Raw genomic sequence first — 13,194 nt, 5'->3', positions numbered from 1 at the left:
ACTGGCTGGATTCGGTCCGTGGGCTGTAGTTTGCCCACGGCTAGTCTAGGGGATTAATCAGTCTTGTTTATCTTTTCAAAGAACCAGCTCTTGGATTTATTGGTCTTTTGTACTGTTTTTTTCTTCTTTTTTTTTTTTTTTTTTTTTTTGTCTGTCATTTACTTCTGCTCTGATCTTTCCTTCTACTTCCTCTGGGATTTTCTTGCTGTTCTTCCTCTAATTCCTTTAGTTGTAGGCGTGGATAGTTTATTGGTCCCTTTTCTTGTTTCTTGAGGTAGGCCTGTAGTGCTATGAACTTTCTTCTCAGGACTACTTTTGCCATGTCCCATAGGTTTTGGGTGGTTGTATGTTCATTTTCATTTGTTTCCAGGAAATAGTTAATTTCTTGCTTGATCTCATTGTTAACTCATTCATTGTTTAATAACATGCTAGTTAGCCTCCGTGTATTTGAATGTTTTTATTGTAGTTAAATTCTAACTTCAGGTCATTGTGATCCATGAAGATGCTTAGTATTAAATCAATCTTCTTGAATGTATATAGACTTGTTTTGTACCCTGACATGTGGTATATCTTTGAAAATGTTCCATGTGCACTTGAGAAGAAGTATATTTTGTTGCTTTGGGGTGAAATGTTCCATAAATATTGGTTAGATACACCTGATCTAGTGTGTCATTTAAGGTCTCTGTTTCCTTGCTAATTTTTTGTCTGGAAGATCTATCCAATGATGTCAGTGGGCTGTTAAAGTCCCCTACTATGACTGTATTATTGTTAATCTCTCCCTTAAAATCCATCAAGAGTCAAGAGCTTTTTTTTTTTTTTTTTAGGGGGAGGTAATAGATCAAACAAAGGACTTGTATGCATGCATATAAGCATAACCAATGGACACAAAGACTAGCGGGGAGGGGTTGAGGGCATGTGCCGGGGGTGGGGGAGGCCAGGCGGAGGTCATGGGGGAAAAAGGAGACATATGTACTACTATTTGTAATACTTTAAACAATAAAAAAGAGAGCTTTTTATGCACTTGGGTGCTCCTATATTGGGTGTATATATGTTTACAAGTGTTATATTTTCTTGTATTCATTTCTCTGCTCAGTGTATGTATAGGTTACATATGGCTCTTACGGCTCATGTTTAATAATAAGTGCTGTTCATATATATGGTGTAATAACTAAAAACTAATTATTATGCACATAGAATTAGAAACAAAATTTATCAGACAAAATTCTAAGTTTCATTTCACAGAGATTGGCCTCAGGGTTATATAAAGTAATTCCAAAGATGATTGAAACTCGTTTAATGTTTAATCAAGCAAATATTTTCTTAAGTATTAGCCTAAAAAGTTTGAGGTTCTAAGCTGACTTTCTAGGAGCACTCTAAGTTATATCTTATACAATCAAATATTGGATACTTGTGTGAATATATTTATAGGAATTTTTCTACTTCAGCTTATAGTAAATTGTCAAAATAGGCTAAAGAGAGTTTTTATAATGTCTTTCATTTTCATTTTTTTCTGCATTTTTAATTATGGAATGCCAAATGAAAATAAGTTGACACAATTAGGAAGTAGAAGAGAAAACAAAAATATCTGTTCTCTGGAAAATTATTAGTGGATAATAGGAGAAGATTTTTCATACTGAATGAAAAATAGTAATACTTGAGATTACTATATACTGACTATCAAATGCCATGCATTAAGTTAGCAATTTAAACAAAAGTAAAAGTAATATCTGAGTGTTGATGACTTATGGCAATAAGTATAGAATAAATGTTTTTTATATATTGAAGTATAATTTATATAAGTAAAATCCATCATGTTTAGGGAAACAGTTCTATACATTTCAACAAACGACATCTGTGTAACCACTGACACAACCAAGATAGAAAATATTTTCATCATTCCACATTCTCCATTCTTCTATGTAGTCAATTCCCTCTCCCTCCTTTGAGCCCTTGGCAACACTAATCTGATTTCTTTTCCTATAATTCTCCTTTTTCTAGCATGTTATATAAATGGGTTGATAAAGTATATAGACTTTTGGCCTAATGGACACTTAGTATATTAGGCTTTTATTATATAGGATGGTATTCCATTGTCTATATCTACCACAATTTCCATTATCTATTTACTAATTAAGGGATATTTGGGTTGTTTCCAAATTTTAGACATCATAAGCAAAGCTTCTGTAAACTTTGTGAACAGGTTTCTATTTGGACATGTATTATTTCTCTTGAGTAAACTACCTACATGTGGGATTGCAACATCATATGGAAATGTGTTTAATTTTATAAGAAGTTGCCAAATCATTTTCCAAGGTGGCTGTACCATTTTGAATTCTCACCAGCAGTACATTGGACTTCCAGTTTCTCTGCACAGGATAAGCTTTTATAAATTTTAAATGAGAATTCCTTTCATTTGAGTCTTTCTGAGATGTATTATATTAAACATTGATATAGTATGCTGAAATTTTGTATTCTTTTTCAAATACATTCTGGCTAACATAGTTAACAAGTTGAATTAATTCTATTTTTCTATATTATGAATTAATAGAGCCTACAAAACACACACACACACATATACATATCCCACAAAAATACAGATAGGAAATTGTAGTTTGATAAAAATTATGACTAAATTTTGTTAAATGTATTATGACAATAGATTCCATATTATTTAAAATTTTTAGTCAATAACTCAGAGTTTCCTTAAAGAATGATTTGAGGTGAGTCTCTAGAGCAGCGGTTCTCAACCTGTAGGTCGCGACCCCTTTGGGGGTTGAACGACCCTTTCACAGGGGTCGCCTAAGACCATCGGAAAACACATATATAATTACATATTGTTTTGTGATTAATAACTATGCTTTAATTATGTTCAATTTGTAGCAGTGAAATTGGGGGTCACCACAACATGAGGAACTGTATTAAAGGGTCGCGGCATTAGGAAGGTTGAGAACCACTGCTCTAGAACCTTATTAATATTTGAGTCTTTAGTTATATTAGACCTAAAAGTTTCAATGTAGTTGACAAGGCCATTCCATATTTATTTGAGCATGAGGTAGCTCATGAAAAAAAAACAGCTTAGAAGAGCTAGGTTACTTTATAAAGTTTCCAAGCTAACAATAGTTCTAATGCAAGTAGAATTGACCTTTACAGATAATCCAGGCCATTTAGACCAAACTGGAATTTTTCTTTAAGTCATTCGGTAAGATACTAGTGAAATTTAGGAGTAAAATTTGGCTTCCCTAATTTTCAGAATTGCAATGCTATCTTACAATGTTTATAATTGAATATCCTTCTATTTATTCTGGGAAAACCACCAGAAGTGAAAGTAAATTTTCCAGAACTTGGTTTCACTCTCTTTGTAATTATTTTCTTAGGACTAATTTCTTAGGATACTTTACAAAGCCTTTTACAAAACTAAATTAAATATAGATTAAAAATAGAATTAAGCCTCAACATTCATAAATTTTTCTAAAGATGTGATTTGTTATCAAATATCAAATATCCAAAAAAGGCTGCAATTATATATACAAATTGACATTTTTAGTATCTCATCTTGAAACCATTGTTCACTTTTTCTTAAGAATGCTACCATTTAGAGGAGTAGGAAGTTGAAGATATTTTGGTGAACATTATGATTAAATTGTGCCTTACAGCAAGACCCAACTGTCCTTTGCCTTAGACTATTTCAGCTGTCTTCCCATTAGCACGGGATGCTGACAGAAGCAATGCTTTCCATATGATATGAAATAAACTCCAATGCAAATAAGCCCATGTAGACAGTATCCACTCAGAAATGCTGCTTACTGGGTGTGGCCCACAAATGAGAAAATTTGTAATTTTTACAAATGACCAATATTTTAACAAAAGGAATACTTTGGAACAGTTGATCCCAGACATTTGAATGGAACTAAATATGTGTATATATCCTAAAATAATCTTACAGATATTTATATGCACAGGTATGCTTTTTATAGACTTTGGAACAAATTTACAAACAAGAAACACAAACAAACAAAAACTCATAGACACAGATGACGGTATGGTGGTTATCAGAGGGAAGGGGTATGGGGTGGTGGTAGTAAAGGGTAAAGGGGGTCAAATATATGGTGATGGAAGAAGATATGACTTTGGGTGGTAAACACTGCAATATACAGATGATGTGTCATAGAATTGTACACTTGAAATCTATATAATTTAATTAACCAATATCACCCCAATAAGTTTTAATTAAAATTAATTTTGGAATTCTGATATCAATTCTCTATCTTGTCTCATGAATTAATTAAGATAATCATAAGCTGGATAGCCAAGTCAATAGTGTTTATTTCTATATATCTTAGTTTTTCTTTTTTGTTCCACCTGTGAGCCTTCTGTTAGCATATTCTATATGGTACTGCAGTGAGATAGATACAGAATGATCCAAGAAATGTATTAGTAATTAATTGGTCTTTTCTTATAACTTTTTCCTCTTGTTTACCCAACTTCAGTCTTATTTTCTACAAAACAACAATATATTTTAACAGTATGTACTGCTCAATTCTTTTTGTTTATTAGAATAGTTGTATGATTTTGTACAAAGTATTTTTATCTGCCTATTAATTTCTTTGAATCCTGCTGGTGGTAAAAAGGAGAGTGCCTTTTATATTTGGTGTGAGCCTTTGTAAAGCAGTGGGACACTTCCTGCATACCACTGTTAAATGTTCCTCTAGCAGTATCAGGTGGACTATATTTACCCATTTGTAGACGCATCAACCTTTCCCACATTAAGTCCCTTAGCAACAAATCAGGGAGGAAATCTGGTAGTTCTCAAGAAAGACTGGGAAGTTGGAAGAAGATGTCAAGAGGCTTGAGGTCATTAATTTGACCTTTTAAAACTTTAACTAAAACAATGAACTAATCAATAAACAATATATGAGATAACTTTCGATTTTTATAATTTAAAAAATGAACTAAAATTTCTACTCCCACATATATCATTTGTGAGGAAAAATGAAATAGAAACATATATTCATCTAATAGTGGAAAAAGAGAACATGTTTTTACAGTTTGAGTTTACTTGAAGTTCATTATTAAATTATAGCTGGATTCCTAGTAAGTATTCAACATATTTGCATAAGTATTAAAATAATTTATCATGATTAATTCTATTACAGTAAATCTCAGCCCTAATCACAACCTGCCATACACTGCAGTGGTTTGTCAGTATTTCACATTTTACTAGATTTTTGGTGGAATTGCAGCTCCTGTGAAAGCACAGATGTCATCTGGGTTCACTGTGATTAATGTGGTTCAGAAGGAGATCTAATAACGATTAGCCAGTTTCATAAATTGTTACAGAATAAGGTCGTTGTGAGAAAAAATTTAAAGCTCTTCAATATGTACATTCTACCAAGTACCTCTGGCAGCAAATTGGATTTCTCAAAGGATGAAGAAGTCTAACCTTGGAAACATGTGAACTTTAGGGCAAAGGTGGGAAAAGGGGACAATAATTTGCCTTCAAATACTTAAAGGACCAAAGGACAATAGGGCAAGTGTAGAAATAGTGGTAGAAAATTATAGGGAAGTAGATATCAATCTGACATGGGCTTCTTGGCTTCCATAGGCTCAGGGCAGTGAGGAGCTTCTTGTGACTGGGATTATTCAGGTAGAGGCAAGATGCTACTTATGAATACTCTTACTGTCTTCATAAGGCATTAAGTAAAATATTTCTTAATGGTTCAGAAGAGAGTTTTCTTTAGGTAAATTCTGAATTCTTTTTTAGCTATTGGATTTCATAAATTAGTTTCCTTTAGAATGACAATAAATTTCTTCTATTTTTCTTAGATTTTGGTGGAGGCTTCAGTGGGAGATGGCTTCACGGGAGACATTGCAATTGATGATTTGTCTTTTATGGACTGTACCCTCTATCCTGGTAAGAAAGAATATTTTAATATATGACTATTTTCAAACCTACTTACTGAAAAACCTGCCAACAGTATGTACTGCCCAATGAAATCAGCATTTCATGTCAACAAATATTCCAAAATACCCTCAATTGTATACTCTCAAATATATTAACCCTGGAAGAGATTATTGTAAATCTTTGCTAGTAATTACCCTTAAAATCTTTGTGAAAATGGTAAAAAGGTTTGGATCAGTTGTGTTCATGTCTCATCACATGAAAAATACTAGGAAATCATGTCTGAAGTTAAACTGTAATTTCATTATATTTGAGGGGTTTTAGTAACCAAATTGTTTGCCTTGTAATTACAATTTTTTGGAGACTTTATTAACCTCTCAGTTACCTTCAGAGATGTTTTATTCTCAGGCTACACCTTATATTTTCCTAAGGATTGGTTTCAATTATTTTCTCTCCATGTTGTAGATTTTCCATTAATGAACTCATACATATTTCCCATATAATCGTTTGTCTGGAAAATAGTACAATAATCTCTCTATATAAAAAACCAGCTACCAGAATGTCATAACAACTGGACTGACAGTAGCTATGACGTCCACTGTGGCCAGCACACTGGCTGGATTGGGGGGGGGCTACCGGCCAATCTCCTGTAGCCCCTCCCCACCAGCCAGCCCCACACTCAATGGGCCCGCACCACTGCAATTGGCCTGCAGCCCCTCCCCCTGGTTGGCCCCACCCCTGATTGCCCCACCACCACCATAAGGGGCGGGGCCGGCCAGCCAACCTCCTGCAGCCTGTCCCCCTGGCTGGCCCCACTCCCAGTGGGCCCCCACCACCCTGATCAGCCCACAGTCCCTACCCCCAGTCAGCTCTTCCCCCAATTGGCCCCCCCACTCTGATCAGGGGCAGAGCTGGCCAGCCAAACACCCATGGCCCCTCCCCAGGCTACTGGCCCCCAATCGGCCCCCCTCTACCTCATTTGGGGGCGGGGCTGGCTGGCCCACCACCCACAGCCCCACCCCATGGCTGGCCTTACCCCAATCGGCCACCCAACCCAATTGGGGGCGGGGCCCGCCAGCCAATTGCCCTCTGCTCCTCTCCTCAGCAGACCTGGCCCAGATTGGGCCTCATTGGGGTGGGCTGGTAGGCCAACCTCCCACCATCTCCTCCTTCCAACAGACCTGGCCCCAATCTGCCCTGATTGGGGCTGGGCCGGCCGGACCCCATCCATGCATGAATTCATGCACCGGGCCTCTAGTTAATAAATAATAATACAAGAAAGCTCTGTTTCATATACTCACAACTGTAAACCTATTTTTGCCCCACCCTGTATATCTCTATTCTCAACATTTTCCTTGAACTGTAGACTTATATGCTAACCACCTACTCAACATTTCAATTTAGATTTCTTATAGGAATCTCAAAGATAGCTAGGGAAGCACCTAAAACAAACACACCCCAGTGGAAACTCAGTCTAGTCTGTGCTTACTGATCCAGTCGGAATGGATATCAAGTTCTTGGAGGATGATTTTGACAGTGAGGCTGGAGGCTCTTAAAATAGGTGACAAGGGAGAGCATAATATATATATATATTTTTTGCATGATCAGAGGCTGGGTATTTAAAAAGCAACAGCAAAAATCCATGTAGAAAGCATTGCCATGTGCTGAAAGCTCAACGGCAGCCCTGCTCTGTCAGCAAACATTATTGGGCAGGAGAGCACCAGCCCCTCCCCAGACATAATCAGAGGGCTGGGCTCCAATTATTTTCCTTGTAACAAGGGGACACAGCTTTGATCCTTCACCTCATCATTCTGGAAGGATTAATTACCGTAACCACTCTGTGCAGTGGTTCCCATAGACTTGGCAGAAAGCCAAATCCCTCTCTGGAAGGCCAGCAAGAAGAAAATCAGAATTGAACAAGTTTACCCTCACTCTCAATGTCTAAAAGTAAATTCTTGATTACCACTTGCCCCTCAATTTTGCCCTTCTTCCGTGCCTCTCTATCTCAACAAATATGTTTATTTCTAGGTACGTATTCCTCATTAACAAATCTGGTCAGCCACTAGCTTCAGATATATCCAGAGTTCACTACTTCTCATGGCTCTCACTGTTCTCCCCTTGATTCAAGCTACCATTGTCTCTGACTGGATTATTACAATTGCTTTTTAAGTGATCTGCTTGCTTTTACCCTTAAGCCATATAAACTATCCTCAAAACAGCAGCCAGAATGACTTTTTAAAACATAGATAATGTCATGTTTTCTCAGGACCATCCTATCTCTTTTGGAGCAAAAAAAGCCGAACTTCTTCCAATAGCTTCCAAGGAATAAATGACTGGCTCCCTTATTCCTCTCTGACTTCACCTTTCACCAGAGTGCCTCTAACTTCTCTCAGTTATAAGGCCTCTTAACTAATCCTTGACTACCCCACCCCTTTTACACCTGCTTTTCCCTCTTGCCCCAGATATCCCCTGGACTCCCTTCTTTACTTCTTTTTAATCTCTGCTCAAAGGTGTCTCCCTTAGTAAAGCCATCTCTGAACACTACACAATTACAGACACACAGATCTCTTCCATATCTGATATTTTCTATCTCCTTTCCCTGTTAATTTTTTTATAACATCTCTCCCTCTTATACTTAAATTTCTACTTTCCCCCATAATAATGTCATCTTTATGAGAGCATAAATTTTACCTGTTCACTGCTTTATCTCTAGCAGCCTAAATAATATCTGGCATATATACATGTAGTTCTCAATAAATATTTGTTGGTTAGATGGGTGGATAGAAAGATATCTATATAATTTTAAGTGTGTGTATGCTATTATTATATACTAGAGGCCCGGTGCACAAAATTCATGCATGGGTAGCGTCCCTAGGCCTGGCCAGCGATCAGGGCTGATTGGGGCCTCTGGCTGCTGGTTGGGGCCTTCCTTCCCTCCTTCCATGCTGCCCCCCGGTGGCCAGCACACGTCATAGTGAGCGATCGAATTCCCAGTCTCCTGGTCGAATTTCCGAGGGGACACTTTGCATATTAGCCTTTTATGTATATAGACTAGAGGCCCGGTACACAAAAATTTGTGCACTGGCGGGGGGAGGGGGTGTCCCTCAGCCCCACTTGTGCCCTCTCACAGTCTGGGACCCCTTGGGAGATAATGATCTGCTGGCTTAGGCCCACTCCCAGGTGGCAGAGGGCAGGCCCAATCCCTAGGTTCCTGCCCCACAGCCCCTGGTTGGGCTCAGAGCAGGACCGATTGGGGAGTTGGGGCACCGCCCCCTGTCACACTCAAGGCAGGGTCGATGGGAAGGTTGGGACGCCGCCCCCTGTCACCCACAGAGCAGGGCCAATCAGGGGTTTGGGGCACTCCCCCCTGTCACACTCAGGGCAGGGCCGATGGGAAGGTTGCGGCTCCACCCCGTCACACACAGAGCAGGGCCCATGGGGAGGTTGGGGCGCCGCACCCTGTCACCCACAGAGCAGGGCCAATCAGGGGTTTGGGGCACCTTCCCCTTTCTCGAACAGAGCAGAGTGGATAAGGAGGTTGTGGCCCCGCCCCCTGTCACACAGAGCCACAGGGCGATCAGGGGGTTTGGGCGTTGCCCCCTGTCTTGCTGCTCCAAGGGTCAGGAGGCCTCGCTGCTCCCCTGATCCTGGTGCTGGGAGGCCTGGCAGCTCCGCTTGACACAAGGGCAGTGAGGCCTCGCTGCTTCGCTGATCCCGGTGCTAGGAGGCCTTGTGGCTCCGCTGATCCCAGGCCTGGAGGCCTCGCTGCTCCGCTGATCCCAGTGCTGGGAGGCCTCGCTGCTCCGCTGCTCCTGGTGCTGGGAGGCATATTACCCTTTTACTAGATAGGGTAGAGGCCTGGTGCACGGGTGGGGGCCGGCTGGTTTGCCCTGAAGGGTGTCCTGGATCAGGGTGGGGGTCTCGCTTGGGTGCCTGGCCAGCCTGGGTAAGGGGATGATGGCTGTTTGCAGCTGGTCACACCCCCTTCAGGGTGGGGTTCCCCACTGGGGTGCCTGGCCTATCTGGGTGAGGCGCTGAGGGCCGTTTTCAGGCTGGCGGGTGACTGAAGCTCCCAGCCTCTCTTTTTTTCCTTTTTTTTTTATTCTGGGATTTATTTATGTTCTATGGCTGTCACTGGATCTGAGAGCCAGCTTTAGCTCAGACCTTGACTGCTGAAAGCAGGTTTCTGTGCTTTGTTTACCTTCTGTATTTGAAACTTTGTTGCGACTCCAACTCTGAGATTCCGGCTGACTGAAAGCAGGTTTCTGGGGTATTGTTTAGCTTCTATATTTGTAACAATGTTTCTTTTTTTTTTTTTTTTTTTAATTTAATTTTATTTATTTTTTTTGTTTTTTTTTAATTAAATCTTTATTGTTCAGATTATTACATTTGTTCCTCTTTTTTTCCCCCCCATAACTCCCCTCCTCCCAGTTCCCGCCCCACCCTCCGCCCTCACTCCCCACCCACTGTTCTCATCCATAGGTGCACGATTTTTGTCCAGTCTCTTCCCGCATCTCCCACACCCCTTTCCCCACCAGGAATAGTCAGTCCATTCCCTTTCTATGTCCCTGATTCTATTATAATCAACAGTTCATTCTGTTCATCAGATTATTTATTCACTTGATTCTTAGATTCACTTGTTGATAGATGCATATTTGTTGTTCATAATTTGTATCTTTACCTTTTTCTTCCTCTTCCTCTTCTTAAAGGATACCTTTCAGCATTTCATATAATCCTGGTTTGGTGGTGATGAACTCCTTTAGCTTTTCCTTATCTGTGAAGCTCTTTATCTGACCTTCAATTCTGAATGATAGCTTTGCTGGATAAAGTAATCTTGGTTGTAGGTTCTTGGTATTCATCACTTTGAATATTTCTTGCCACTCCCTTCTGGCCTGCAAAGTTTCTGTTGAGAAATCAGCTGACAGTCGTATGGGTATTCCCTTGTAGGTAACTGAGTTTCTTTCTCTTGCTGTTTTTAAGATTCTCTCTTTGTCTTTTGCTCTTGGCATTTTAATTATGATGTGTCTTGGTGTGGTCCTCTTTGGATTCCTTTTGTTTGGGGTTCTCCGCGCTTCTTGGACCTGTAAGTCCATTTCTTTCACCAGGTGGGGGAAGTTTTCTGTCATTATTTCTTCAAATAGGTTTTCAATATCTTGCTCTCTCTCATCTTCTGGCACCCCTATAATTCTGATGTTGGTACGCTTGAAGCTGTCCCAGAGGCTCCTTACACTATCCTCGCATTTTTGGATTCTTTTTTCATTTTGCTTTTCCGGTTGGGTGTTTTTTGCTTCCTCGCATTTCAAATCATTGACTTGATTCTTGCGCTCCTCTGGTCTGCTGTCGGGAGTCTGTATAATATTCGTTATTTCAGTCCGTGTATGCTTAATTTCTAGTTGGTTCCCCAATATAAGATCGAGGGTCTTATTAGTTTTCTTGTAGATCTCATTAAGTTTATCGGCGGCTTCTAAACAGTTCTTGAGAGACCTTAAAAGTGTGGTTCTGAACTCTATATCTTCCATTGACAATTTTGTCCTGTTTCTTTGTCTCCGCATTTTGTTATGCTTCCTTGGTGCACCCCCTAGTGGTCTTTGTTCGCAGTCTTATAGTTAAATCTTGATTGTTGTAGCTAATTCCAGGGAGGGTTTGACCTCCAGGCCAAGTGGCTATGAGAATCAGCTGTGTCAGCAGTGAGAGAACTTCTGTCCTCTAGGGAGGTGCTAATCTGGCGTTTGCCTGAGGCTATCCGGCAAATGCCTGTGTGCAGGGCTTGGGCGGGGCGGGTCGCACAGGATCAACAGGGTGGGCCGGAGAGAGCAGTTATGGCGGCTCTCAGTCCTGTCCCCAGGGGCTCTGCCTCTCTGAGTCCCAGCACCCGCTGCAAAGCTCGGAGAGAAAGCTGCACTCTCTCTGACCGAAGCCAGACAGTCCCGCTTCTCCCGTTTGAGTCTGGGTCCCCAAAGACTCGCCCGGATCTGGAGCTCAGAGTCTGCGACTCCCTCCCGATTGAAAACGCCAACCGCGCCCTCCGCCGCCAGCCCGCTCCGCGCACTCCGCACCTCAGAATTTGACTTCAGCACTGCGCCTCCTCTGAGTGTCCGTATGCGTTTCTCTTTCCTCCTAGTTGTAGGACTTCCACTCAGCCAGCGTTCCTGTGGTTCTGGGTGATGTCCCTTCCGTTTTTTGGTTTCACTTTTGAAGTAGTTGTTCAAAGCAGCAAACTCCGGCGTTAACCTATGCCGCCATCTTGGTTCTCCAACAATGTTTCTTAAAGAGCAGCTCAGAGCCCAGCAGCGGCAGGCGGGGAATGTTGGCTTTCTCTGTCACTGGAGCAAGCAAGCCTCCTTGTTCGCTTCAGCTGCCTGGCTGCCGACCGCCATCTTGGTTGCCAGTTAATTTGCATATCTCCCTGATTAGCCAATGGGAAGGGTAGCAAAGTTTCGGCTAATTACCATGTTTCTCTTTTATTAGATAGGATTTTAGTTTATTATTATTGCTAAAATATAAAGTACTTCTACATGCAAGACACTATGTCATGTCAGTCAGTTTTCCTTGACTTCCAATCTCAAGCATTTATTTCTTGTTTTTCAGTGTTGATTAGTATACAACAACATCAAAACTATGTATTTATTGTTTATAGTTCTGCAACATTCTATGTAGCTATAAGCTATGTAGCTCTGTTCTGTGTGTCCTATGTATCTGGTCCAAGGCTGAAGGACCAAGTCCCTATATGACCCATTCTGTTGTCAAGGAAGAGGGTGGGAAAAAGAGAGCATACTTACAACTTCTACTGGGACATGGTATGCATCATGTCTGCTTGTGTCCATTGGTCAGAGCAAGTCATGCGGACGAGTCTAAAATTGTTACAGGGAAGTAGTCTCCACTGACAGGAGCTTGGCAAGAATGGAGAATATAAAATGGCACAATAATGCAACCTACCTATGTATCATCTCACATAATTCCATAACCTTTTAAGCATCTAGAATAGTGTCTGGTCCATTGTTGGTGAATGGATTTTGAATGTTGAATATAGGGTTGATGCATTTGTTATCTCAATTTTATAGAGCAAACTGAGAAGGAGATAAGCTGCTATGATAAAGTGGCAGAATATGATGTCTGCTTCTTTGGACCATAATGTTAACCACTATTACAATGGTCATTACATCTACTAACCTAGAAATGAAAAGAGTACAATTTCAATTTTACAGATGTGCAAAATTAAACTTAAGGAACACAAGTGACCTTGAGGAGAGTTTACAATTGAGGGCAGGAATGAGATTTTCACCTTAGCTTGCCTG

General features: G+C 40.5%; 1 protein-coding gene across 1 annotated transcript in view; it reads left to right on the top strand.

Annotated features, from left to right (window-relative positions):
- Nucleotides 1–13,194, top strand: part of MALRD1 (MAM and LDL receptor class A domain containing 1) — a 628,376-nt gene that overhangs the window by 177,392 nt on the left and 437,790 nt on the right. The window contains exon 18 of the mRNA XM_036345532.1: nucleotides 5,824–5,911. Within this exon, the coding sequence (XP_036201425.1) occupies nucleotides 5,824–5,911 (88 nt within the window). The remainder of the gene's footprint in view (nucleotides 1–5,823; nucleotides 5,912–13,194) is intronic.

The sequence above is a fragment of the Myotis myotis genome, unplaced genomic scaffold (assembly GCF_014108235.1).
Source record: "Myotis myotis isolate mMyoMyo1 unplaced genomic scaffold, mMyoMyo1.p scaffold_m19_p_1, whole genome shotgun sequence".
In the NCBI taxonomy this organism is placed as follows: domain Eukaryota; kingdom Metazoa; phylum Chordata; class Mammalia; order Chiroptera; family Vespertilionidae; genus Myotis; species Myotis myotis.
Note: the sequence above shows the minus strand (reverse complement) of the source record. Positions and strands in the feature narration are given on the sequence as shown.